The sequence below is a fragment of the Propithecus coquereli genome, unplaced genomic scaffold, assembly GCF_000956105.1.
Source record: "Propithecus coquereli isolate 6110/MARCELLA unplaced genomic scaffold, Pcoq_1.0 Scaffold341, whole genome shotgun sequence".
NCBI classification, from domain to species: domain Eukaryota; kingdom Metazoa; phylum Chordata; class Mammalia; order Primates; family Indriidae; genus Propithecus; species Propithecus coquereli.
The window spans coordinates 1,026,918-1,054,876 of NW_012149075.1; the positions used below are offsets into that span (position 1 = coordinate 1,026,918).

Genomic DNA, 27,959 nt, shown 5'->3' on the forward strand with positions numbered 1-27,959 from the left:
CGGCTTGGAGGGGCAGGCTCCGAGCTCTGCAGAGCTCAGGCAGAAGGACACCCAGCCTCCCTGTGGGAAAGTTCCAGGAGGGCCCCGGCTTTAACCCTGCCTTATGCCCTGCCTCAGCCCACTGATGCCCGTTGTCGGCTGGGAGAGGAGGTTCGTGGGGGAGAGAGTGAAATGGACCCGGGAGCCCAGAGCCCTCTCATACAGCTGTCCCCAGCTGGATCAAAGGGAAGCAGGGCCCAGAGAGGTGAAGGGACTTAGTCAAGGGCACACAGCTCTTAGAGACAGCTGGGATCGGATGCCTGGTTTGTAAACAGTTTAATGCCGGGTAAGTGAGGGGTGGCCACGGGGACTGGGGAGAGGCAGGAGGGACGGCACTTGGAGAGAGGGAAGTGGCGTTGGTAAGGACGGGCTCTGGGCCAGGCATTGGCTCCAGGCTTCTCACATGGCTTCTTAACCCTCACCCCACCCTTAGGGTCAAAGAGGTGCAGGAGCAGTGTTGAGACACGAGCCTGGGAGTGTCTGACCCCACAGGCAGGCTCTTTACCGTGTTGCTGAGACTGTGCAGGGTCCCCGGACTTAGAGTAGACCTGCCTTCTGGACCAGTGCTCCTTCCCCACCGTGGAGACTGCGCAGAGGTTCTGCCGCTCGGCCCGGGTGTGCAGGGGTGGCGGTATTGTCGCTGGTTGCCGCCGCAGGTGCTCTGAATGCAGCCCCAACAGCTGCACCCTCGGGGCTCCGGGCAAGCTCCTGGGCTGCTTTGCGGCTCGGTCCTCCCATGTGTGAAATGGAGGTAATAGTGACTACTTCTCAGGGCCGTCGTGTGGGTCCCAGGTGAGGCATCTAAAGCTCCCCTTGCAGAGTTCAGCACATAGTAGGTGCTCACTAAGGGGCCGCTCTCACCCCTCTGAACCCCTACACCCCAGATGTGCACAGAGGGCCTATTAGATGCCAGGCAACACCCGGGGGACACGGATGATTATACAGCTGGCACCAGTCCTTAGGTGGGAGGCGTGACTTCACAGCATGAATGTCTCAATGCCTTCGCGTCACCTCCATGAAACAAAGGTCAGGTCCTCCTCACAGAAGCCCTGCAAGGCAGGAGCCACTATCACCCCCCAGGTCACAGAGGAGGAAGCTGAGGCTCAGGGTAGTGAAGGGACTTGCCCAGGGACACACAGCTCGTAAGTGGCAGAGCCGGGGTTCTGGCCCAGGCCTGCCAGACTCCCCAGCCCCCTCTTAACTATCCCACTGCGCCACCAACCAAGGAAATTTGCCACTTGGGCACTTATATTCCGGGAGTTTAGAAGACCACTTTCTGGCCAGGATGGTGAGGAGGCTTTGGGAAGACAGAACTTGAACTGGGCCTTCAAGGGTAGAGGCAGCGGGAAAGGGCGTCCAGGCAGAGGGAACAGGTGGACAAAGACACGGAGCTGTGTGTTAGGGGCTGAGAGTGGCCTGGCATGCCTCGGACGGGCTGCCCTGGTGGGGCTGGGGAGGAGGTCGCAGGGGCCTGACGTCCTCTTGTCTCCGTTTTACAGTGAATTTGCTGGACACGTCGACCATCCATGGAGACTGGGGCTGGCTCACGTATCCGGCTCACGGGGTGAGTGACGGGCAGTGGGAACAGTGCCATCCCTCTGTGAGTGAAGAGAGGCTGTGACTCAGATAGGATCAAAAGGAAGCAGAGGCCCAGAGAGGCAAAGGAACTTACCCAAGGACACACAGAAGTCAGAGGCAGAGCTGCGGATCTCTTAGCTGTTTAGTGCACATAGACCCTCGGGATTACAGACCAGCCCTGGCACTGGGCTCCCGATTCTTCAGGTCTGAGGCCCTAGATTTGGGGATGCTCATGTCTACGCCCTGGGCCTGCAGATTCACGATGCGCCAAGACCAGGTCCAGGGTAGCCCGGAACACAGTGACGTTGAGGAAAGCCAGGCCTTCCTGCCTTCGGGATTGGTCCCCTCCTCCAGAGGCCCTGCCCTCACCGGGAGCTGCTCTGACCCCTGGAGCCACTGCTGGTCTCTCTCTTTGTTGTCAGAACCGCCTGGGTGGCACTGCCAGCCCCCACTGTGGCCAAGCCCTGGGCCCATCTGGCCTTCATGGTGACTCTGGGCTCAGCCCACCAGGTCCCTGTGGGTCGTGTGCTCGCAAGCAGTGTTCCCCCACCCTCCTGCAGGGTGGGCCCCAGCGCCAGGGCTGCGCTGCCCAGTCCCCCACTGGGGCCTGAATCCTATGGAGTGGGGCAGCAGAGTAAAAGTGAGCCCCGGGCCTGGTGATGATGAGCTAGGTGGCCCTGGGTCACCACGTCACCTTCCCACGTCTCAGTGGCCCTGTCTATAGAAAGGTGATGACCTCCTCAGGTTTGTGGCAAGGGTGAGGGGAGATGACACACAGGCTTGGCATCGTGCCTGGCACGTGGTTGGCCCTCGATAAATGTGGGCTTTTGTAATGGTCATTGGCATCGTTACTAGTGTGTATTATCTCACCTGGTTGTCACCTCACGCAAATGTGCCCCCGCCAACATGCTCAGACACACACACACACCAAGACACCCGCCACAGACACACGCACCCCACGCACACCACACTTCTTTCATGAGCCCTTTCAGCTTCCATGGCTCTGGGGACAGAGGGACAGTAATGTCCGTAACGATGATTCTAGAGACACCAAGAGTTAAACTTTACGAAGAGAGTCTCTCGTGGCTCGGCGTAGGGTTTTCATCTGGGCCGTTCGTGGCCTGTGGCTGGAGGTCCAGACGGAACCCCACTCCTCTCTCTGGGGGTCTTGTCGCCAGGCAGCAGTGAGCTGAGCCTGCTGTCACCAGCCCTCCTGCTCTGGGCTCCAGGGAGCTGGGACAGGCCATGTGGCCCTGACTCTCCAGGCCCGAGAGCCAGGAGGAAGCCCCCACCTCCTGGCCAGCGCTGCAGGCCTGAGCATGTCAGCCCTGCCTGGGGATGCAGGCCAGGCCCTCGGGGTGTCCCTTAACCTCCCCGGGCCCCATTCTCTCCTCTGTGAAGCACTCAGTGTGGCTGTCGCCCCGGGGTGAGCGTGGGTGTGCAAGGGCTTTGGGGAACGAGGCCGCCCGGCCTGTGGCAGAGGCCGACCATGAGGAGGTGAGGCTCGGGGCTCAGCTGTTGGCTGAGTAGGCATTTCCTTGAGTCCCAGCAACCAGGGCACACCTGGCCCCAGGTTGGCTCTGGGGTGTCTCTGTCCTGCTCGGAGCCTCAGACTTGGCGTTTAGGGTGACCAGGAGTCACTGGGGTTTTGGGAAGTGTGGCTGGACTTGTGTTTTGGACGGTCACACTGGTCACCCTGGTGATCTGGGTTCTTTTGTTTGCAGGGTGCTGTGCAGCATAGCTCGGCGTTCTCTCATTTTGTTTGGGAGTTACAGCAAATAATGACAACTGATATTCATGTAGCTCCTTACAATTCACAGACTTTATCTAATTTAATCCTCACAACCAATCCGCAAGGTGGATACAGCTACCCCATTTCACAGATGAGGAAACTGAGGCTCAGACAGGTTCCAAGTGATGGCAAGCTGAGACGCGAACTCAGGTTTCTGGGCCCAGAGCCCGCATTCCGTCCCTCGTGCCACCTCAGGAATGCGGGTGGTGAGGCACCCCGTGACCTCACTGTGAGGGGTGGGAGGCAATCCTGCACCGTCTGCTGAGCCAGAGACCACCCCCGTCCTTATGGGGCCTGGCGGCTGGTTTACCCAGAGAGGAAAGAAGGCTGGGGCGAAGCGCCTGGTTCCCACACTCCCCAGACCTTGAACCCGGGCCAGGCTGGCAGGTGAACATGCGGATTCCCACCCCCAGGAGGTCTGGGGAGGGGCCTGGGCGTCTCCCGCTAGGAAGTGTTCCAGGCAATCGTCCTGTCCAGCTGGGAACCCTCTGGAGACGTCCTTGAGGTTCTGTCTGCTCCTCTGTTCAGTGGCCTGGGGACAAGGACCAAGAGCTGTCCCCAGCATCAGACACGTTACTCAGTTGAAGGGCACAGTGCTGGGTCCTGAAGGGCTGGCGCTCTGCGTCCTGTAGCCAGCGTGGTCCGGGCAGGTCACTTACCTGGGCTCCGCCTCCTCGTGCACAGCACGGGGGTGGGCATAGCGTCCTCGCCATGCAGATGTCATCAGTGGGGTGACCCGTGAAAAGGCCGTTTTACCAATGAGAACCTGGAATCTCTGGGAGGTTAACAACTCCACTAAGGCTGGGGGAGCCTGGCCCAGAACCCCTGCCCTTTACCAGGCTGCGCCCCGCTCTGCTCCGGGAACCTGCACACGCTGGCATGTGCCCCGCCTCCCCTGGTCCCCTGGCGAATCGCCATCTACTGCGGGACGCTGCCTTCGGGAAGAGGACACCTTGTTCGTTTCCATAGCCTCACTTGATCCTCACCACCCCCGGAACAGACGGACGGAGCAGGCGTTAGCTGCCCATTTTACAGATGAGAAGCCCAAGGCTCAGAGAGGGGATGTCACATCCCCGGGGCTGCACAGCTGGTTCACCACATTCTGATCCGGGAAGAGGACAGAGTTGGGGGAGCAGTGTGTCCATTTCTGGGGCTTGACACTCAGCATTGGGTAGAGGTGCCCCGGGCAGAGGACAGATTCTGCCCTTGCTGCAGGCCTCTCGGAGCCTGTGCCACTCTGGGCATCTGCGGCAGCTCCTAGGGCTGGCAGGGCCAGGCCAGGCCATTGGCATCAGTGGGGCAGCTGGAGCGGGCTCAGATGGAGCTGATTAATGCATCCGGGCCCCTGGCAGGAAACAGACGGGGAGCAGCTGGCTGGCTCTTTGGTGCTCCATTAGTTGTGACAGTGACTTTAGCCCCAGATGTGCTGCAGCGCTGCCTCTGGCTGCAGAGTGGGGCGTGGGGCAGGCGTTCTTCTTGGGGTGGGGGATCAGGAAGCACAAACTCTTTCAGGTGAAGCTGGCACTCCCTGTGGCCCCCTAGGAGGCAGGACATCTTCCCCCATGGTCGCGGGAGGCGGGCAGAGTGGGCTGCGTAGACGCTGCCAGGTCAGCCCCGGGCTAGCCCCGTTCGTCAAGTGCCTTCCCGTGCCGGGCTGAGCGAGGCACTTTGCGCGCATTTCCTCCTGCACCCTCTCAAGCCGTGCTGAGGTGGGGCCTGTCTGAACCCATTTTACAGGTGCGGGCACTGAGGTCAAGACGAGGCCAGACGGCGAGGCTCCTTAGGCAGGAAAAGACTTGAGGCGCCCATGGCCTCCACTCTAGTGCTTGGACCGTAAGCTCTGACCCCCACGGGTTCTCAGAACATCGTGAAGCATGGTCATCCGCTCCCCTCCCCTTTAAGCAATAGAGATGACAGTCAAGGTGTTGCATGTATCATGGAGCCAGGACAGGGAGCCCGACCCCTCCCTCTGCCCTCGTCACCCCACCTTTGCCCGCCCCAGTCTTCCTCAGAGCCCTCAGGAGTCGCTGAGCTCAGCCCAACAGTCCCCTCCGCTGCCAGAGGTTCCTGCCTCAGCCCAGGGCCAGGCCAGCGGTGAACATGCAGATGTCACATCCAGGAGGTCCGGGAGGGGCCTGGGAGTCTTGCGCCCACCTGGATTCCTGCTCCCTTTGGCACATCGGCCCCCACCGGCTGGCCTGTGCCTGGGGGCACTCGAGGGCAGGGAATATTTCTGAAATATCTTTCTTTTTTATGCTGGTAAAATACGCGTAACGTTGAATGTGCCAGCTTAACCCTTTTCAAGTGTGCGGTTCAGCAGCATTAAGTGCGTTCGCACTGCTGTGTGACCGTCACCACTGTGCGGCTCCAGGACTCCTCTCATCTTGCAAAACTGAGACTCTAAAACCACTCTGCTTTCTGTCTCTAAGAACCTGACTACTCTAAGCTCCTCATATAGGTGGAATCATACAACACTGTCCCTTCGTGTCTGGGCCATGTCACCGAGCGTGGTGTCCTCAAGGTTCACCTGTGCTGAGGCACGTGTCAGAACTTCCTTCCCTCTTAAGGCGGAATGGCGTTCCGTCGTGTGCGTGCGCAACGTGTTGCTAATGTCTTCAGGCACACCTGGGGGCTCCCGCACTTTAGCTGTTGTGAGCCCTGCTGCTGTGGACGAGGACGTACTAATTTCTCCTTGAGACCTTGCTTCCGGTTGTTTTGGATCCGTCTATACCTAGACATGGAATTGCTAGATCCCATGGTGATTCCATTTTTCATGTTTTGAGGAGCCGCCATGCTGTTTTTCACAGCGGTTGTATCATTTTACGTCCACACCAGCAACGCACAAGGATTCCAGCTTCTCCACATCCTCGCCAACGCTAGTTAGTTTTTCTGTTGTTTTTTCTTTAATAGTAGCCATCCTAATGGGAATGAAGTGGTGTTTCAGCGTGGTTCTGATTTGAGTCTCCCTGATGACTAGTGATGTGGAGCATCTTTTCATGAGCTATCTGGCCATCTGTATATCTTCTTTGGAGAAATGTCTATTCCAGTCCTTTGCCCATTTTATAATTGGACTGTTTGTTCTTGTTGTTCGGTTGTAGGGATTCTTTATATATCCCAGATATTAATCCCTCATCAGATGTGTGACTTGCAAATATTTTCTCCCCTTTCGTGGGTTGTCTTTTCACTCTGTTGAGCCTGTCTGGTTTATTTCTGAGTCACCGACGCCAGCCAGCAGCCCGCACAGAAGCAATCACACTCGAGGTTCCTGCATCCTGACACTCCCTCCGGTAGAACCCAGGCCAGCCCACGATGTCCCAGCCTTAGGCGGAGGACAGGGGGAGTCGTTCCAACAGGCAGTCACTGGACAAGCACCAGCAGGAGGAGCTGCTGGAGGATGTGAGGGGGGAGAGACATATTAGAAAGATCCCTCTGCAGCTGATATGGGAACTGGACTCGCTGACTTCCCCCAGCAAGTCCCCACACTCTAGGGACGACAGGAGCAGCTATACAGAGAGGAGGTCAGAGCTTCAGCCTCAGACAGGCCCGGGTTCCAATGCAGACCCATCACTCGCGAGCCAGGCACGTGACCTCAGACATACGGTTCCCATATCTGAGCCTCTGTTTCCTCATCTGTCAAAAGTCAGTAAATGACCCTTCCCCGGAAGGATCATGGCCTTCTGTGCGATGACGTCTGCAGGGTGCCTGGCATCTGGCAGCTGTGACGATCTACCAAAAGGTCATCTCCCTCCTCCTCTTTCTGAGGACTCCACACACAGCGCACGTGGCTTGCGGCAGGGTCTTTGGCAAAAGAGGACCAGGTGCTTGAGCGGGCCGTGTTCTCTCTGCCCACAGTGGGACTCCATCAACGAGGTGGACGAGTCCTTCCAGCCCATCCACACGTACCAGGTGTGCAACGTCATGAGCCCCAACCAGAACAACTGGCTGCGCACGAGCTGGGTGCCCCGGGACGGCGCCCGGCGCGTCTACGCCGAGATCAAGTTCACCCTGCGCGACTGCAACAGCATGCCCGGCGTGCTGGGCACCTGCAAGGAGACCTTCAACCTCTACTACCTGGAGTCGGACCGCGACCTGGGCGCCAGCACACAGGAAAGCCAGTTCCTCAAAATCGACACCATCGCGGCCGACGAGAGCTTCACGGGCGCCGACCTGGGTGTGCGGCGGCTCAAGCTCAACACGGAGGTGCGCGGCGTGGGGCCCTTGAGCAAGCGCGGCTTCTACCTGGCCTTCCAGGACATCGGCGCCTGCCTCGCCATCCTCTCCCTGCGCATCTACTACAAGAAGTGCCCCGCCATGGTGCGCAATCTGGCTGCCTTCTCGGAGGCGGTGACGGGGGCCGACTCGTCCTCGCTGGTGGAGGTGCGGGGCCAGTGCGTGCGGCACTCGGAGGAGCGGGACACGCCCAAGATGTACTGCAGCGCCGAGGGAGAGTGGCTGGTGCCCATCGGCAAGTGCGTGTGCAGCGCCGGCTACGAGGAGCGGCGGGACGCCTGTGTGGGTGAGCGCGCCTCGGCGTGGGCAGGGCCCCTGGCGTGGGGGGGACGTCGGAGTCTGCAGGCATCCGGGTGGTGCACACGGCACCTGGGAGGATGGTAAACCTCAGTGTTCCTGTGTCCGCAGAGACACCCGGCCACCTGTGTGCCTGTGTGTCAGGGGAGGGCGTGGGAGGCGGAAGGGGGAGGGGAGCAGGGAGGCTAACTCATGTCAGGCATTGTTCTAAGCACCTTGCATGTGTTAACTCACTTCCTTGCCACCACTACCCCATGAAATAGGGACTGTTATTATCCTGGTCTTATAGATGGGGAGACTGAGGCACAGAGAGGCAAAGCAGCTTGCCCAAGGTCACACAGCTAGGAAGTGGCAGAGCTATGATTTGAAACCAGAAGTCTGACTCCAGAGTCGCTGTTCACAACTGCTAAATTTCTAACCCGTAGGGTAGAGGGAGTGGACCCAGGGCCCTGGGAGAATAGTACGGTGGCGGGGAGCTGGGAAGGTGTGTGGGCAGGAGCACCCAGGGAGCACAGTCGTGGCTGGTCTGTCAATGGGCCCCTGAACCAGGCTGCCTGTGTCTGGGGGCCCTTATCCAGGGACTTATGGGAAGAGACAGCAGAGAGCCCCTGGGTCATGACCTAGGGTGGCACCTGTACCCATGGATGTACTTCTGGGCTTCCCGCATCAGAGAGTGAGCCAGGCCTCAGGTGGCGTGCAGACACGTGTGCATGTGTGTGTGCATGCGTGTGTGTGTAGTGGACCCCACGCAGGGTGTGTGCAGCACGCATTCTGAGAGCAGGGCATGCTGGGAGAGCCCGTGTGGACAGACAGCGGATGCCCCAGCTGCTGCTGGTCCCAGCCTGGTTCCTCTCTGCCCTTCCTTGGTCTCCCCAGCAGCTGCACACGTGGCAGCTCCGCCACCCGGGGCACAGCGACACATGGCTGCTTGAGACCATTGGTTCCCCAGGGCTGAGGAGGAGAAGGGGAGAGTTTGCTCCTACGCAGGGATCAGAGAGACCAGGGCCTGTCCCCAGACGCCCTCAATAAAAGCTGGGATGGGGCCCTTGTCAGCTGCTGGGAATATCCTCCTAGCCCTTTGCTGCTACCACACAGGCCCTGGGCCCGCAGTGAGGGGGACCGTCAGTCCTCAGCACCCACCCCTCTGGCCCCGGCAGGCAGGCGGGGCCCCTCAGTGCTAGCAGGACTGAGCAGGGCATAGGCTCAGAGTCTCGGGTGATACGCGGTAGTTACAGAGTTGAGCCGTCCAACAGAGGAGCTGTCTTGCCCAGAGGTCTCTGGGACCAGGACCTTCCCTCCAGCCACCGGGCCCTTCCCAGCCCTTCCCGGAGGCTCTCTGGTTTTCCTAAGAAATCTTTCTTTACACCCCAACTGCTATGAGTTCTCGCCTATCCTGCACCCCAACCCCAGAACACCTTCTGTGACATTTGCTTGTTTCTGGCTTTGTTCTGCCCTCGGTAGCCTGGTTTGCCAGACTCCCCGGGCCACCAGCTTCTCGTGGCTCCTGGCACAGACGTCCCTGCAGTTCTCAGCTTTCCAATGGAGAATAACAACAAACCCCCCATTGCTTTCACAGCCTGCACGGGGGTGCCCCTTACACACCTGTTCATTTTTTGCTCATTGTAGCAAGGCAGCTAGTACAATTCCATTTTACAGATGGGGACACTGAGGCACACAAGATAGTGTCATCTGCTTGGGCCTCACAGCTGGTGAGCAGTGGAGCTGGGGCCCGAAGGCAGGTCTATGTTGCTCTGAGCCAGTTGCAGGCTTTTAGCCCCTCTCTGACCCCCCAGGCTGTTTTCCCTTCGAGCTGTTCCCCACACCCTCTCATTCTGATGGGGATGATAAAAGGCCTTAGTGACAATTTCCAAGTGTTTGCCATGTGCCAGGCACTTTCAAAGTGCTTCTTACACGTTATGTCAGTGTTTGGTTCTGTTGAGCATCTACTGTGTCTCGAGCACCAGAGATAGAGGCACCTGGAGTCCCTGCCTTCAGGGAGTTCACGCAGTTTCACATCCTTACGACAGTCCTCTAAGCGAGGTATTATTGCCCCATTTTACAGGTGAGAAAAACTGAGGCCTCTCATCTTAAGTGGCAGAGTAGGGATATGATCCTGGGTTACCTGACTCCAGAGCCCTGAGCCGCTTCCTCTGTCCGCAGTGCCCTCTTTAAAGCCCCACTCCCCTCCTCCCTAGGGTGCCATTCAGATGGGTAGTAACTGGTACCGCATAGGCCGTAACAATCGGGCCGCCAGCCAGTGCACAGCCACTCAAGGCCACCTCTGCCCCCAACTCTGGATTCAGCCACTGAGCACAGATGAGCCAGGCACTTGTCCTGTGTGCCCCGAGACACACTTGTCTGTAGGACACAGACTCGCCCTCCTAACGTTGGGGTCAAGGCCTCGCTTAGGGGTCTCAGGTCACGCTCCAGTCTTCTTGTCTGGCAGAGGTGGGAGGCGGAGCCCAGAGAGGGAATGTGTCTCTCCCACGGTTGCACAGCGTGCCGAGGGCAGGGCTCTTGGTGGAAACCCCAGGGCCTGAGCAGCAGGACCGCCCGGGGCTGGGAGTGGCCAAGACCACGCCCATTTCCTGGCACCGCTGGCACACTAATAAAAATAATAAAGAAGTGCCAAAGCAGGGTTAGGGAATTGCAGCCTGTTTTGAATTTTACATTTAAATCATAATGCAACATAATTATGCCAGTTGCAGGATAATTACAGGTTTTATAAAAAATATTAATTCATAGTACACTGCAGGCAGTGAGATCTGGGAACGCAGTGCGGTTTTAAGTCGCGCAAGGAAACACGTTTCTCAGCCCCGCTGGTGGGCTTCTGTCACTGTCTGTGTAACCTCATTCGGGAAGGGCAGCACGGGTCCCTAATGGGGCCCTCACTGACAGCCACCCTCCCTGCCTCGGGGTTCCCGTCGCTCTGGTTTCACCCTCAGAGCTCCCCTCAGAAGCTGGTGGGCAGCACTTGGTTTTACAGGGGAAGACAGAACAGTCCAGGAGGAGAAGGCACCTACCCGTTCCCACGGCTCTGTAGAGGCCCTGCTAAGATTGAACTCAGGCCTCAGAGACCCATGGGAAAATGTCAGAGCCATGTGCAGCTAGTCCGGTTTCCCAGTGGGGAAATGGAGGCCCAGAGAGGTGAAGCGACTGGCCCAAGGGCACACAGCAAGGAGTAATTAATGGAATCTCAGATCTCCCAATTCTTCAACCGGAAAGCTTCCCACGCTACGCAGTTCCCGACCCACTGACCTCCCCCTATGCTGGCTACCTCCTCCCCACCCCCAGACTCGCTGCAGAAAGGGGAAGGACCTCTCGGAGCATCACCCAATGGAGACGCAGCCCAGAGCCTGAAGTCCTGGTTGCCGTCCTTCCTGTCACCTGGACGCAGAATATAAATCACCCTCCATGGCCCTAATCATCTTTCTATAAATATCAGAGTCTCATTTCAGAGGGGGAGCGTGAACGACGAGCTCTTTTGCCTTCCTGACTGTGTTTAAAATCTGATTTAGAATTAATTTCCTTTGGCCGTCCACCGGCGGACACCTTATTTGTCAAATTTCAAGCTCTTTGCGGGGGAGAGCAGAGAGGTGGCCGGGGCCGCAGGCAGCTGCCGGCTTGACAGGCGGCCTGGGCAAGGTGCCCTCGGCTGGGGCAGGAGCCCCTCCTGGCCCACAGCCCGACACCCGGGCACACGCAGACTCCGGAAGCACCCTGGGTCGCCGGGCAGGGCCGGGCCCCCGCCCAGAGCCGCTCCATCTGTCTCAGCCATTAATTCCCGGCCCAGCCTCCAGGTCTCCGGGCTCCCTGAGGCCTGGTGATTAGTATTCTTATTAAAGATTATTTCATTTTCATTGCGTGGATTAATCTGGCCTTGACACGTTATAGCCATAGGGGTATTAGCCGCGTGTGTGAGGACTGCCGAGGCCCCGGGACGGTGCTGAGAGGCCGGGGGGCAGGAGCAGGGGGACGGCCACAGCTCCCGAGGCTCCCCGACCTGGCTTCGTGTCGCTGATCAGCTGGGAACCTGGGGCAGGGCACTCAAGCTCCCTGAGCCTCCGCTTCCTCTTCTTTGGAACAGTTGTATTAATGCCAGCAACACCCGATTGTCGTGATGAGTGCCGGGCACCTTCCTGGCATGAATGTACACGAATTCACTCGGGCAGTCCTCACTCCAGCCCTACGAGGTGGGTGCTATTATTCTCCCCACTTCGCAGATGAGAAAACTGAGTTCCAGCAACTTGCCCAATGTCACTTAGCCCAGGAAAAGGGGTCAGGCAAGAACGAGAACCCAGGCAGCCTGCTCCGGAATCTCTGCTCGTGCCTGGCAAGGACTAGATGAACTCTGCAAAGGGTCAAGGACTTGCAGAGGCGGCCACCGTGCTGTGCTTCCTTCAGGCCACACGTCACAGCGAGATGATCGATGTGTCTGTCCCTCATTGTTCGGAAAGATCCTTGCGAGCAGGACCAGCCCGTATTTCTCTTGGGTCCATAGCAGAAGCTCAGTACATGTTGGGGGAAGGAATACATGTGACGCTAAGACGTGCATCCGATAATTACAGTGAGGATTACTGTCATTCAACGCGACAACAGGTTCAATAATACCTCCCTGCAAAGCCCCCTCCTGGTGGTGCCATCTCTGCCGGCTCCCTGGGCTCGGAAGAAGCCTGTGCCCCAGGCTGGGCCCCAGGACTGAGCCTCCCAGGGTGCTTCTGGGAAGAGGAGGCAAGATCACAGGATGTCACCTGGGAGCCCCCACGACTCCGAGCTCCAGCCCCAAGCCCAGCCCCCAGTCGGGCCTGTGCCCTTTTGGGGTTCCTCAGAGGGGAGAAGATGCCTCTAACCTGGGGCCTGTTTTCCCCAACCCCACAACTTACAAGCCCCGCAGCCTCTGAGTCTGCAAAGCAACTTAAGGGCATTATCATTTCTCTTGATTCCAGGTTTTCTCTGAAGTTCGTAAAATTTTACAAATTAACCTGGTTTTAGCTATTATAATAAAGAGATACGATCAACATCCAAAGATGAAATGCTCTGAAATGACGTGACGTCTTTTCAAATGAAGCTGCTCTCAAGCACTGAGTTTTCAGAACAGGATTAAGTGGAGACAGAATCCCAGTAAGCTCCCTGGTGGTCTCTGTCGCAAAGGACGTCGGTTCCATGGAAGCAGCTGGGAGCTGCCTGGCTGGGTGGCATTCGGCTCACCCGAACCTCTGGAGTCTCTGTCTGCCCAGAGCAGATACTGGTGGGGTCGACTCAGTGTGAAAACTCCTGCTGGTGTTAACAGCTCCTGTCCTGGGCCAGCCCTGTGCCAGGCGCTGGGCCTCTGAGATGAACAGGGCAGCCCTACCTGTACTCACAAGGGTCTGCCCGCAGGGACCCCCCAGTCTAGAAGGAGAGTCAGACACACAGAAACATAAGTCCAGCCGTGGTGTTATAGGTGGTGAGACCACTCAGGGACTGCAGAAGCAGGGAAGGAAATGGTCGTTTCTCTCTCTCTCTCTCTCTCTTCTCTGTCTCTCTCTCTCTCTCTCTCTCTCTCTCTCTTCTCTCTATCTCTCTCTCTCTCTCTCTCTCTCTCTCTGTGTGTGCAGAGGTCTAGAAGAGTTTCAGCGAAGGATCAGTATAAATGAATCTTAAAAGAAGAGCTCGATAGGTGGACGAAGGAGAAAAGACATCCCAGGATGCAGTCACAGCACGTGCAAAGGCCCTGAGGCAGGAAACAGCTGCTGGGTGTAGTGGATGCCAGGGCTTTAGTGTGGCCTAAGGCTGGGGGGAGGGTGGCACTACAGGCGGCTGCAGGCGGCGTTGGTCTGGCAGGGAGGGATTTCAATGCCAGGTTTTATTGGTTAAGCCCTGGGGAGCCAGTGAGGGAGTTGAACAGTTAGTGACTGAATGAGACTCGAATTTTCGAGATTCCCTCAACCTAGACTGTTCCACGCCCTGCACAGTGGACTCCTCCAGGCCACAGCTCACACGTCATCCCCTCCTTGGGGAAGGGAGCTACCCCCTGCCGCTTACCCCTCTGCTGCCTCGTTCTCTGTTTCCCTCCCGGAAAGTGCTCTCGGCCTTGTTTGCTGTGTCTTCCGCTCTGACACGCCAGCCCCTTGAGGGCCGAGACTGTGGCCCCCGTTCACGGCTGCCTCCGGGGCGCAGGACAGACCTGGCCCAGAGCCGGCACCCAGAGGCGCGGTTGACTGGGTGAATGGTCACGCGGGCAGCCGGGGTGGGCAGCCAGGGCTGGAGTCATCCAGGTGAGGGAGGAGCCCAAGGGGGCAACAACCGGAAAAGGGGTCAGGCCCAGCCAGGGTGACGGTGAGTCTGGGAGGGGAGGAGCCTGCGCTGCCTGGACAGGCTGCCTCACGTGGGGGCTCATTATACAGAGTCCTGGGCCCCCAAGTGGCTCCTCCAACGGGCATCCAGGGGGGCAGGAATCTGTATTTTCGTGTCTGCCGTGTTTGGGAGCCCCGGGACTTGCCACGTGTGCCTCTTGTCCAGTCACATTGCCACCACCCCATTCCCTGTCCCACCCAAGCCACACTCTCCTTTGGCCCTCAGCCCCTAAGGTTGGTGTCTCGCCTAAGGACCAGTGTCCCATATAGGACAGGACGGCACCTCCCCACTGAGGCTGGAGACGGGGCCTGGGTAGAGGCCCGTGGGAGGAAGGCCAGGGGACTTGGAGAAGCTCAGGGGTGGGACCGATTTTGGGGCTGGGACTCAGTGTCAGGGTCCCACCCTCAGCTCTGCCCTGACTTGCTGTGCAACCCCATTTCAGCCACAGACCCTCTCTGTGCTTCCATCCCTCCATCTGCACATGAAGGCTACACTGGGCAATGCTGGAGGTCTGCACCTCTGTCCCTCTGGGGGCTCCACCAGGAAGCTCTGGGTCAGAGTAAGAGCTGTCCCCAAGGCCCACCAGGGTGGCCTGGCTGGCTCACCTGTGGCCGCCTTCTCCTCCACAGCCTGCGAGCTGGGCTTCTACAAGTCAGCCGCTGGGGACCAGCTATGCGCCCGCTGCCCTCCCCACAGCCACTCTGCAGCCCCGGCTGCCCAGGCCTGCCGCTGTGACCTCAGCTACTACCGCGCAGCCCTGGACCCCCCGTCCTCAGCCTGCACCCGTGAGTACCACCCCAGGCCCCGGCACCTCGAGCCCTAGTCTGGGCCAGGCCCCCATGCTCGGGGTCCTCGGGGAGCCCGTTCTCTGTGGGTGGGGCAGGGGCAGGTGGCTCTCTCAGGCCAGGGGCCAGTCTGCGGCTGGGAGGGTGTCTGACCCCTCAAGGATGGCCTTGACCTCTCTGGGCTCCCAGCCCCTGCCATGTGTCACCTGCGATCTCTCCGGAAATCTCTCCTTCCCTCCCTGGTCTCTCCTCCCTTCTCCAGAGGGCGGACTAGGGCCGGACTCATGCCCTTCCTCACCCTGGCGGCCTTGGTCATCTTCACGCCTGGCTGTGAAGCCATGTCCTGGGGGCTGGGTGGGCAGGCCAGGGCGGTCACCTGAGGGTGAGCGTGGGGTCACGTGGTGCCCCACTGCCGTCACCCTCGATGAGCTGGTCGGAGCTGCCGAATGCCGCATCCGCCGTCAGCGCGTGTGATGTGTGCGCACGCGGAGGTGTGTGTCTGAATCCGTGTGTGCCCTGGGATGCCTGCAGCGGTTGCGTGACCGTGTGTGTCTGCAGCCGCTCCTGCAGACGACATCTGCTCCGTGTCTGTGCCTGCGTGTGAGCGCGCGATGCACACTCGTGCTCACGTGTATGAAGGATCCTTAGGGCCGCGCGTGTTGTCTGGGCGCCTGAGGGGGACGCAGAAGACACCGTGAAGCTTGAAGGAGGGTGTCTGTGAACTCGCCGTGTGTGCACACGGGCACACCTGGCCCTGCACGGAAGCGCGTGCCTAGCCGGGGTGCAGCTGTGCGTACCTGAGGGCACGCGGAGGCACCCTGGCACCCGTGCCTGCAGGGCTGCGTGACTGTCTGGGTTCCGCTGACGCAGCCCCTGTGTTCCCTCCTCCCCTGCCCCGAAGGGGCTGCTCACAGCCCGGCCCGCTCAGCCCAACCTGTCTGCCCGCCCTGGGCTCTCGTGGGGGCTGAGGGGCACTTCGGACTGTTCTCACTGTGCCCCAGGATCTGCCCCAGCCTAGACCCCTCTCCCTCCCACTCACCCATCCCCACCGAGCCCCGGGCTCCCTGCGCGTGGCGGGTGTGTGACAGTCCAGGTGGATCCACGTCCATGTGCGAGTGTCTGCGCCTGCACACGCTCACACACACCTGTGCCCGCCCTCCCCCCTCTGCTCTGCCCAGACCTGTGCTTTTCCCCATTGGGACCTGCGGAAGGTAGCTGGGCGACATGGTGGCAGAGGGGCCGCTCGGGCAAGGCTGGCCCGGCTCCAGGTCACGGACCCTTGCACAAAGCTGGCTGGACCCCGGTTTCTTTCCAGCCCTACCATCCAGTGCCTTAAGGTCCTAGAAAGCTTAAGACTGAAAAAGACTAGGTTTTTGGTATTCCAGACCCTTCAGATTTTAAAATTCTCTCCTCTTCGGATGGTAAGATTCTCTGTGCTTCTGAGCTCCTGCGGTTGCATTTTCTGAAGATCTAAGATTCCCCGCCTGGGTTCTGGGAGCTGAATTCTGAGGCGAGGGGTCCACACAGCCCCCCACGTCCCCCTGCTCAAACCGAGTGCCCCCCAGCCCCGCGCCTGGTCTGCTCAACCAAGGGGCTGCTCCTCTCTCCCCAAAGTCTTTGTGCCGCCCAGATGGGGCCCCCATTCCGGGGGTGAGGGAGGGGTTGCTCGGCACACACAGCCGTGGCGACACGTGGCAGTCTGCCTGCGGTTTCCGCTTGACCCACCGTGAGTGCTCAGTGGCATTTTACATTAAATCCAGCAATGGGTTAAGGAACGGATGTGGCTGCAAACGACTGGGTCACTTCACAAGCAGGTGGCTGCCGTGGGTGCCCCAGGACTGTGCGTCTCTCTCCTGCTCTGGACGAGAACTTGGGAAGCACAAACCGGGAATCCCCGTGGTCCTGCTTGGGTGGGGTGGGTGCCCTTGGGTTTCTGTACCCCGACCCCGACACCGTGGTCAGAGGGACATAACCTCTGCCCTCGGGGAGCATCCAGAGGATGGAACAGATGTGACCTTATCCTTAAGGAACCCCAAATGTGATAGGGGAGCCTTTCCCTTGGGTAACCCCTGGTCTGACAGTGCGAGGCTGGACCAGCCCAGATCAATACCCTCCACCCCCACCTCTCTTCCTCTGCCTCCAGGGCCTCCGTCGGCACCAATAAACCTGATCTCTAGCGTGAACGGGACGTCGGTGACTCTGGAGTGGGCCCCTCCTCTGGACCCAGGCGGCCGCAGTGACATCACCTACAACGCCGTGTGCCGCCGCTGCCCCTGGGCCCTGAGCCACTGCGAGGCGTGTGGGAGCGGCACCCGCTTCGTGCCCCAGCAGACGAGCCTGGTGCAGGCCAGCCTGCTGGTGGCCAACCTGCTGGCGCACATGAACTACTCCTTCCGGATCGAGGCGGTCAACGGCGTGTCCGACCTGAGCCCCGAGCCCCGCCAGGCTGCCGTCGTCAACATCACCACGAACCAGGCAGGTAGGCGGCGACGCTCCGTGCCCCCGCTTCCCCAGCCCTGAGCCCACCCGGGGATCTGAGGGCTGCCGCGAACTTGCTGTGGGCCTTGGGCAAGTGCGTGGCTCGCGGGCCCTGCCCTCCCCACCGGGACCCAGAGCCAGAGGCTCTTACAGTAGAGCATGTTCTGTAAGCGGGAGGAATCCAAAAAGCACGGTAGTATGGCCCTGTAAGCCTGGCTTCCAGAACTTCCCTCTCTGGCCTGTTTCCTCCTCCGTGCCATGGGAGTCACAGTGCCGGCCTTAGGTGCTGTCCTGAGGCTTCCAGGAAAGGAATGAAAATGCCTAGCCCAGCACCTGGCCCAGGGTAAATGCTCAATAAATGTCATTAAAAAATGAAATTACTCTGATGATCATTTTCCAGAACAGCTGCCACTGCCGCCCCGGGGTGGCTTTGGTCACACTGGCATGGAGCACAGCCATTCATCTGCTTCTCGCCAGTCAGTGGGCTGGATTCAGCCCCTGGAACCGCCTTCTTTTCAAATTCTGGGGGGTCCTGCCTGACCCGAGAGCCCGCCGAGGGCAGCTTGCTGTTAACAGCCACCCTCGAGCGTGTCTGTGACCCCCGGGCTCCTACCTACTGTCTCCTCCCAACACCACGCAGCCCTGGCCCAGCGGACGCTATTCCCACCACGTCACAGAGACAGAGACCGAGGCCCAGAGAGCTGCCCAGGAAGTGGCAGAGCCAGGCATCCAGCCCAGGGCTGCCCCACTCCTGAGTGAAGCCCCCCAGCTCCGAATCCAGGGCACCCCCCTCGCTGGGCCAGGGCTCCGTCTCTGCAGGAGCCTCCCCCGTTCAGCGGCATTTGTGGAGCACCCACTAAACGCCAAGTGCTGTGCTAGGTGCTGGCGAAACAGTGAGAGGGACCGGCGAGCCCAGGGCTGAGAGCTCTCGGGGCAGCCGAGGGCAGAGGCCGGCCGGGCGGGGTGCTCAGACAGCACCCGGTCTGCCGGACGTCAGACGGGGAACGAGCCCTCCCTCGAGCCTGCGTTCCCTTCCAGCCTGTTGTTTCTCTTCCCATAAAGTCCTCTTGGAAGAGCCGTCTGTGCCCACCATGTCCACTTCCTCTCTTCTGTGGCCTGTTCTGGCAACTCCAATCCGGCGTCTTCCTCACCTCTCTGCGGGAATTGACACCCCCACATGGCCACGTCCACTGGGCGCTTCTGACCCTGCTCTCTCCTGCTCAGAACACTTTTCTCTTACAGCCACTTCCAAGACCACCCCCATTCTCCCTCCCCCTGCCTGGCCTGGGTCTTTGCAGCCCCCTCGTCACACAGCCCCTAAGGGCTGGGGTTCCCCGTGCGTCCCAGGCCCCCCTCTTTCCTGCGCGCCAAGGTCCATCTCTTCTGGGTGGCCTTGTCAAGGCCGACGGCTTTGAGTTCCACCTTCATGCTGCCGCCCATGCAGACCTCTCCCTGGGGCTCCAGCTGCCCACGCCCATCTCTGCTCGGGTGTGTGACAGACAGACAGCATCCCCACACCTGCCCCTGCCACAGAGACCCAGCCCAGGACCTGGCCCCCCGACCACTGGGTCACTGCAGCCCCAAACCCAGGTTGTCACCCTGACTCTGAGATTCCACACCCATCCACCAGCTAGTCCCACGGGGCTCCCTTCAAAACCAGCCCACCACCATCCACGCCATCGCTGTCGCCTGGACCGCCACAGGAGCCCCTCCCGCCTTGTCCCCGAGGTTGCTCTCTGCACCCCTCCCGAGCGAGCTTCAGAAATCCACGCGAAGTGGGGCTGGGCTTGGGCCTTTACCCTTTAACAGCTCAGGCTGAGCGCACCTGCAGCCGGACTCTAAGGACCCGGGTGGGCCCAGGTGACCTCGCCCCTGCCACCCTCCAGCCCCACCCCGTCCTCTCCTGTGCTGGCTCTCGCCCTTCCAGCCGTGCTGGCCTCTGGTCCTCGTTCTTGAGCGCCCGAGCCCTTCCCTGCCGCTGCTCTTGGCCTTGCTTCTCCTTCCCAGTGACTCGCTCTGCCCCCTAACATTCCGAGGCCTGTCCTTCCGCCCTGGGAGGCCACGCTAACCATGCAGCTAAAATGGCCCCGTGTCCTCCCAGTCCTGTGTGAGGTCCCCTCCAGCATGGTACCCTCCTTCTGCCTGCCCGGCACCAGAACCACCTGCAACAATCCTGCTGGCAGGTTTTCTCCTTTCCTTCCTCTCTTCCTAGACCATTGCTCCTTGGGGGCTCTCTTGGGCACCACAGTGTCCCCGGGTCCTAGCCCGGTGCCTCCTGGGGAGAGGAAGTGGAAGCCCACAGCTCAGGGATAGGGCCTATAGGCAGACGGCAGCCTTGAGCCAATGGGGAGGACTGTGTCGCTCCTGCCTGCCCCTCGGCCCCTCCCTCCACAGCCGCCTCCTCCTGGAGCCCACCAGAAGCTCAGCCCATTCCCTCCCCTTGAGTCCTGGTCTCATCTCTCTGCCCCACCCCTGTAGCACCTCCTGCCTTGGGACATCCCTGGTTTTTCAGAAACACTCCCCGCGTGTCCTTCCATACAGTGGCCTCATCTAACCCTCACTTTGCCCTGGCAGGTGGTGCCCACCAGCCTCACTTTACAGATGGGGACACCGATGCCCAGAGACAGCCACTGACCTACCCAGGGCCCAGCTGGCAAGAGAGAGGGCCGAGTCCTGAGCCCACACCTGATTCCCAGGCTGGGCCACACCCTTCCACTCCACTCTGGAGTTGCTTGTTAATTTTCATGTCAGAAGCCATCCCACGATATTTATTAGGCACCTACTATGTGCAGCCCCTGCCTTCAGGGAGCTCCCAGGCCAGCTGGGGAGATAGGATGCCCAGACGTGAGGGAAGAACCAGCCACACGGGGCAGGTGGGGGATGTGGGAGGTGCGGGGGGAGAGTGGGACTGGGCTGAGCAGAGGGACGGGAGGCCTCGGGGCTGGAGGGAGCAGGTCCCTCAGCTTGGCTGTGGCTGTGTCTGTATCCGGCACCTCTCTGCAGACTCCCCTCAGGGGTAACCCGGGGGGAGGGAATGGATGAACGAGGGAATAGGCGAGTCGATCAGGGAGGGGGCCCAGTGACCCAGTGCGACTGGACGGATACTTGATCTCGCATGGGCCCCGGGCTCAGCTCACCTTCCCTGGGAACGTAGAGCTGTCCCAACCCGTGCCCTCCAAACGCAGGCAGTGGGGGCCTCTTCCTTCATTCTCCATCCCTCCCTCCTGTCCTTCCCTCCTTCCTCCAGCATCTTGAGCAGGAGACCCAGGCCTCGGCTCGGTCAGGCTGGGCCAGGCGACCCCGCGGTGCTGATCCAGGTGGCAGCCAGCCATTTGCCAGGAGGCCAGGAGGGTGCTGGCTCTCCCGGGGCTGGGGCAGGACAGGGTCCCCAGACAGGGCCTGGGGAGAGGTGGGTGGGAGGCCGCCCATCGTCGCCCCACTGCCCGTCTGATGGGGCGGCCTCCCCAGCCCCGTCGCAGGTGGTGGTGATCCGGCAGGAGCGGGCGGGCCAGACCAGCGTGTCGCTGCTGTGGCAGGAGCCGGAGCAGCCCAACGGCATCATCCTGGAGTACGAGATCAAGTACTACGAGAAGGTACCTGCGGGCGGGGCGGGGGGACTGGGCAGGGGCGGGGGGGCCCGGCTGACCACCCTCCCCTGCAGGACAAGGAGATGCAGAGCTACTCCACCCTCAAGGCCGTCACCACCAGCGCCACCATCTCGGGCCTCAAGCCGGGCACGCGCTACGTGTTCCAGGTCCGAGCCCGCACCTCGGCAGGCTGTGGCCGCTTCAGCCAGGCCATGGAGGTGGAGACCGGGAAACCCCGTGAGTGCCGGGAGCGGGGAGGGCAGGGCGCGCACCCAGCCCAGGACGGGGCAGAGGAGGGACTAGTGCCCGCTGAGCTGGTGCCGGCCAGGACTTCCGCTCCGGTTGTCCTGCGGGGCTGTTGGCGGCATCGTTACAGGTGGCAAGCGGGGGCTCAGGGAGGGAGGTTACTTGCCAGGGTGCCAGAGCCGGCAATGCCCCGTCACCCGCTGGCTTTTGCCAGGCATCACCCCCAGGCCCCGATTCCCTTTGCAGCAGAATAGCCTCATGATCGTCCCAGAGACGACACTAGTGAGCGGTTTGTCCACGTCCCCAAATGAGGGTCGGAGCAGCAAAGTGATTTGCCCGAGGTTGCCCGGCAAAGCAAGATTTGAACCTGGTCAGTTTGGGGACAAATTCCAGGCCCCTTCTCCAGTGTCATCCTGTTCTTGGCCTTCAGGAGTTCTCAAAATGTGGCCTGGAGCCAGCGGCAGCCCCTGGGCACCCAACAGCAATGCTAATTCTCAGGCCCCGCCCTGGCCCTTGAGAAGTCCTGGGGCTGGGCTCCCAGCAATGTGGGGGAGCCCGAGGCACTTCCATATTTGGGAAACGCTGAGGCTGTCCCTGCTGCTCGCCCCTGCCCCGTCTCCAGCCAGTCAGGGTCCCATCTGTGTGTGGCACCCTCCACGTGCTGGTGCTGGGCAGATTATGGCCGCCCCGCCCAGCACCCCCTTGGCACCTGTGTCTCGAGTGCTCATAGGCCTGGTGCCACCTCGAGACTGCCCGGATGTGCCCCTCCAATCTCATTACTGTGTGGCTGTGGGTAAACTCCTTGAGTTCTCTGAGCCTGAAAACTGAAGGTAGCACTCGACCTCCCTGGAAGGGATGTGGGGAGGGTTCTTGGAGGCTTGAGTGTCCAGCTCTCAGCCTTGTCGCTGTCAGAGTAACAGGAAGGACAGGCATTTCTTTGCTCATCTGTGCTTGGCTCAGAAAAGTGACATGACTCTCTCCAGGTCACATGGTCCCAGCAAGCAGCGGCACAAGCGCTGGGAAGCCAGGCAGCCCAGGGCAGCAGGGTCTTGAGGGGGAAGATCAGTAGAGGGTAGGTAGGAGCAGGGCAGGAGGAGACCTGTGCCCTGACACTGGGCTGGCTCGTGGCTAAGGGGGCTGCCCACTGGGCCCCAGGGTGCCCAGACAGGCCAGTAGGGCTGCCAGACTCTGGGCCTGAGGCCAGAGCTAAGAGCCTGGTCCCCCCACCCTGGCTTCCCCCTGCAGGGCCCCGCTATGACACCCGGACCATCGTCTGGATCTGCCTGACACTCATCACGGGCCTGGTGGTGCTTTTGCTCCTGCTCATCTGTAAGAAGAGGTGGGTGGCCTGGCCCAGTCCCCCAACCCCCTGCGAGCGTGCTGTGCCTCCTGCCTGCCTCCAGCCCCACCGAGCCAGGAGTCCCCACGTGCCTGGGGCTGACTCATCTACAAACATACCATCTCATTTAACCTAATGACACTCCAGTGTTGTAGAGATTCTAACCTCCTTTTGCAGGAAAGTAAATTGGGGATCAGAGAGGTCAGGCCACTTGCCCAAGTCACACAGCTGACAGATGCCCAAGCTGGGACATGAACCCAGGTCTGTCAAACTGAAGACATGCTCAGTCACCTGCTCCTTTCCCATTCCATCCTGGAGGGAGGTGGAGACGGGCTAGTGTGCCGAGCTCCGGCTTAGGGTCCCAGACAGCGAGAATGGGAGGAGCATCCCACAGATGGGGAGACCAAGGCCTGGGGAAGGGAAGGAGCTTGCTGAGGTCACGAAGCGGAGCTGGCAGCAGCAGCCCCACCTCCCAAGCCCTCCCCCAGGGGTGGTTTCACGTAACACAGGGCTCATAGCTTTGCTGTGAGGATCAGGTGGACCTGAGGGCATTTCGTAGCTCACAAAATGCTTGTGACTGTCACGGCTGTCACAATGCAACTGGGCTGAGAGCCTGAGGCTGGGGACTCCCCTGCAGACTCCACGCAGGGCAGGAGCCGAGCTGTCGGGGAAGGGCAGTGGAAGGGAGGAGCCCTGACTCCCAGGGATGGGGCCAGGCTGGGGCTGGGGATGGCCTGGCCCCAGGCAGCACGGTGACCCCCTCCACAGGCACTGTGGCTACAGCAAGGCCTTCCAGGACTCAGACGAGGAAAAGATGCACTATCAGAATGGGCAGGGTGAGTGCAGGGCCCAGGGACCTGGGGGCAAAGCGGCGGTCAGCGTGGGACCCCGTGCTGGACTGGAGGTGGCGCAGGCGGGAAGGAGAAAGGTGCCCGCAGAAGAGACCAGAGCCCCAGAGACAGGATGTCCCCGGGCACCCAGTGCCCAGAGGGCAGTGCTGTCACCTTGCTTGGGCTCGCAGACCTCCCCGAGGATGCCAGAGACCCTCTCCCAGGGATGCACAAACGTGCACACTCACTCACATGTGCTCCGGGGCATTCATGTACTCGTGGACAAGGACTGCTACTGCAGAGAGTTTCAGGGTTCTGTAAAGACCACAGAAAACAAGGCATATCTGGGGGTGCCACCTCCACGTCCCAGTCCTGTGCCCAGGCCAGACGTCAGTGTCAGCCATGGGCCTGAGTGCAGCCTCACAATCCTTCTTAACACAGTCTTCCAGGGAACCGTATTCAGTCAGTCCAAGGGGACACTTTTAGTGAAAACTTTTTTTTGCCACATCCCCACCCCGAACAATGTAGAAAGATCTCAAGGACTCTAGAAGTGACCCCAGAAAATGACAGACATGCTCAGAACTCACTGGAGACTCCACAGCCCAATAGAGACCCCAGAGCTACTCCACAGAGACCCCACTTTCACTGGGCAAGCACTTATGGGGCACCGACTGTTTGCCACCACATCCAGACATTCCCAGAGACACCCATCCCCCTCCCCCAGACCCACCCCAGGCCCAGGGAATGCCGGGAGAGAGACAGTCCTCCCGGACCCCACTGAAGGCCCCTCTCCCTTGGCCCCAGCACCCTCTGTCTTCCTGCCCCTGCACCACCCCCCGGGGAAGCTGCCAGAGCCCCAGTTCTACGCGGAGCCCCACACCTACGAGGAGCCGGGCCGGGCGGGCCGCGGTTTCACCCGAGAGATCGAGGCCTCCAGGATCCACATCGAGAAAATCATCGGATCTGGTGAGCGCCGGGTGGTGAGGTGGGGACAGCACGGGGGGCACGGAGGGCACCTGGGGGGAGGAAGGGGAGACCGAGGGGCCCGGCAGGCCCAGCGTGGGGGTCTGGGGCGGGGAAGGAGGGTCCCACTGCCCTCCCCCGCCCGCCACTCTCGGGGTCTGCAGGAGAGTCCGGGGAAGTCTGCTACGGGCGGCTGCGGGTGCCGGGGCAGCGGGATGTGCCCGTGGCCATCAAGGCCCTCAAGGCTGGCTACACGGAGAGGCAGCGGCGGGACTTCCTGAGCGAGGCGTCCATCATGGGTCAGTTCGACCACCCCAATGTCATCCGCCTCGAGGGTGTCGTCACCCGCGGTAGGTGCCAGGCAAGGACAGCTTTACCCTGCAGGGCCCCTCCTGCCCGGACAGGGCTCTAGGACCATCCCCTGGTTCACTCTGCCCTGCTCTGGCCCTGTCTCCTTGGCTCAGGTGCCCGGGTGACTCTGGGGGTGCCCAGGGCCTGGAACCCAGTAGGAACCGTAGGCACCCTGGGGTCCTCAGTGCCAGCCCAGCTCCTGGGGTGGGGGCACATTCCTGGGGGGTCTGATCAGCAGCCCTGACCCGCACCAAGAGCCCGCTCTCCCCACACCCCTCCCCAGGCCGCCTGGCCATGATCGTGACCGAGTACATGGAGAACGGCTCTCTGGACGCCTTCCTGAGGGTGCGTGGCTGCCCGGCCTGTCACGTGGGCTGGGGGAGGGAAGTTTGGTCTGGGTGCTGGGAGACAGCCCGAAGCCCTCAGCCCCTGCCCAGCTTGGACCCAACAGGCCTGGGGAAGGGGGGCAGCAGGTCTAGGGAGGGGGTCTTCAGGACAGCCAGTCTGACTGCCTCGCAGCCTCTGCTCCACGGGGTCCTGCTGCCCTGCACACAGGCTAAGGGGGGCCTCTGTGGGGGTCCAGGCCCCACCTAGCCGGGAGCACGAGGCTGTGGCGGGAACAGCTGGATCCCCAGCTCCTGTCTGTGCTGGGTGCTCTCAGGCACAGCGCCTAACCTCCCGGGCCTCCATCTCTCCTTCCGCCCCGGGGCTGAGCGATCGTCGCTGCCCCACCTGCCTCCCAGGGTTGCTGTGAGTGTAAATGGGGCCAAGAGAATCAACCTTAGACTGCGAGGTGCTTCATGCGGGGGGAGCACTTTGCAAGTTGCCAAGGCCAGCTCAGCTCTCAAGCATCGCACGGATGGGAAGGGTCCTGTCCACAGACCAGGTGCCTCGCTGGGTGCCCTGAAGCCCAAGCTGTGTCCCTCTGCAGACCCACGACGGGCAGTTCACCATCATGCAGCTGGTGGGCATGCTCAGGGGCGTGGGCGCCGGCATGCGCTACCTCTCAGACCTGGGCTACATCCATCGCGACCTGGCCGCCCGCAACGTCCTGGTGGACAGCAACCTGGTCTGCAAGGTGTCTGACTTCGGGCTCTCGCGGGTGCTGGAGGACGACCCCGATGCCGCCTACACCACCACGGTGCGTGGCCCACACCCCTTCCCGCCAGGCTGGGGACAGGGGGCAAGGAGGCACCAGTGGGCCCCCCGACCCAGGGCTCTTGCTCAGGGAGTTGAGTGAAGCTGGCAGTCTCAGGGGTGCCCCCAACCTGGGGCACACCCGGTCTCCTCTCTCCACCCAAGTCCCTTCCTTGGGAAGTAAGAACAGCCTCACCTGCCGCTCTTGACCCCCGGTGGCCTGGGGGAGCCCCAAGGAGGGGCCCTACTGCCATTCGCTCCCTGGGGGACTTCGGGCAGGTTGGAATCTCTCTTAATCACACAGACTCCTCATCTGTCTCTAAAGTTTCGCTAAAAAACGGCCATTTTCAAACGTGTTCCATGCAGATCAGGGCTTCTCTAGGGGTCCCGTAGGGACTACCCCAAGGGCTCCGCCCCCTCCCCTGGCAGGCAGAGCCTCCCTCCGGGTCTGTCCCACTGAGCCTCTGAGGAAGGTGAGGAAGGTTTCACACAGAGGAAGGATTTTGTGGCCAAAAAAAAAAAAACAAGAGGAGGGAGAGTAGAGTTAGGAAACTACCCGTCCACGATCCCTGAGCTTCCGCCCCTGTGTGGGCACTGGCCTGCTGACGGCCACGTGCGGAGCAGCCCCGGTGTGCCAGGCACCCGCACCCTTCCCTCCAGTCCGCCTCCACGGCGGCTCTGTGGGGCGGGTGTCCCCACCGGAACAGGGGCTCCTGGAAGGGGAAACGGCCCCAGGCCACTCCCTGACTTGGGCTGGGGTCGGGGGGAGCCGGGCCCGGGTCCTGCGAGGCCTGGGCCGCCCCTCAACGCTTCCGCGGCCATCGCAGGGAGGGAAGATCCCCATCCGCTGGACGGCCCCCGAGGCCATTGCCTTCCGCACCTTCTCCTCGGCCAGCGACGTGTGGAGCTTCGGCGTGGTCATGTGGGAGGTGCTGGCCTTCGGGGAGCGGCCCTACTGGAACATGACCAACCGAGACGTGAGTGCGGGGCCTCGGCCGGGCAGCGGCGCGGTGGGGCCTCGCGGGGAGGGACACCGAGCCAGCGCTGCGCCTCCGCAGGTCATCAGCTCCGTGGAGGAGGGGTACCGCCTGCCGGCGCCCATGGGCTGCCCCCGTGCCCTGCACCAGCTCATGCTCGACTGCTGGCACAAGGACCGGGCCCAGCGGCCTCGCTTCCCCCAGATCGTCAGCGTCCTCGACGCACTGATCCGCAGCCCCGAGAGTCTCAGGGCCACGGCCACTGTCAGCAGGTGCCTTGCACCCACCCCAGCTCCCCTGAGGCCAGGCTGCCGTCCCAGCATTGCCCCAGACCAGCCCCTACCCCGGACATGGCCCGGACTTAATCCAGGCCCTGGGACGGCTCTGCCCTGACCCCTGGACCAGACCCCACCTGGCCCTTCCTCACCCCACTCCTTCCAAGGCTCTGGTCTCTCAGACCCCTGCTCTGCCTGCTGCCCGGTCTGGATGCCTGGACGGAGGCTGAGGGTGGCTAGTGCCAGAGTCCCCAAGGACGGCCACTCACCAAGAGCCCCTGTGCTTCAGGTGCCCAGCCCCTGCCTTCGCCCGCAGCTGCTTTGACCTCCGAGGGGGCGGTGGCAGCGGCGGGGGCCTCACTGTGGGGGACTGGCTGGACTCCATCCGCATGGGCCGATACCGAGACCACTTCGCTGCCGGCGGCTACTCCTCCCTGGGCATGGTGCTGCGCATGAACGCCCAGTGAGTGCGGGCAGCGGGTGGGCCCCCGGGGGCAGGGGCTCGGAGCCAGAGGCAGTTCCGGGGGAGGGCATGGCCCTGCCTCCCAGGCCCGCCTGGCCAGCGCCACCTTCCTCCACAGGGACGTGCGTGCACTGGGCATCACCCTCATGGGCCACCAGAAGAAGATCCTGGGCAGCATCCAGACCATGCGGGCCCAGCTGACCAGCACCCAGGGGCCCCACCGGCACCTCTGACCCGGGGAGCAGGGCCCGAGCAG

At 61.3% G+C, this 27,959-nt stretch overlaps 1 protein-coding gene across 1 annotated transcript; it reads left to right on the forward strand.

Moving 5' to 3' along the window:
* Positions 1 to 318: 318 nt before the first annotated feature.
* Positions 319 to 27,959, forward strand: EPHA8 (EPH receptor A8). The gene is made up of 17 exons (XM_012650864.1): positions 319 to 325; positions 1,500 to 1,603; positions 7,262 to 7,925; positions 14,902 to 15,057; positions 17,201 to 17,536; positions 21,004 to 21,128; positions 21,197 to 21,359; positions 22,614 to 22,707; positions 23,476 to 23,543; positions 24,342 to 24,503; positions 24,665 to 24,850; positions 25,135 to 25,196; positions 25,783 to 25,992; positions 26,816 to 26,965; positions 27,047 to 27,237; positions 27,530 to 27,703; positions 27,822 to 27,959. The coding sequence occupies exons 1-17, from the start codon at positions 319 to 321 to the stop codon at positions 27,934 to 27,936; spliced, it is 2,967 nt and encodes a 988-aa protein (XP_012506318.1). The 3' UTR covers positions 27,937 to 27,959.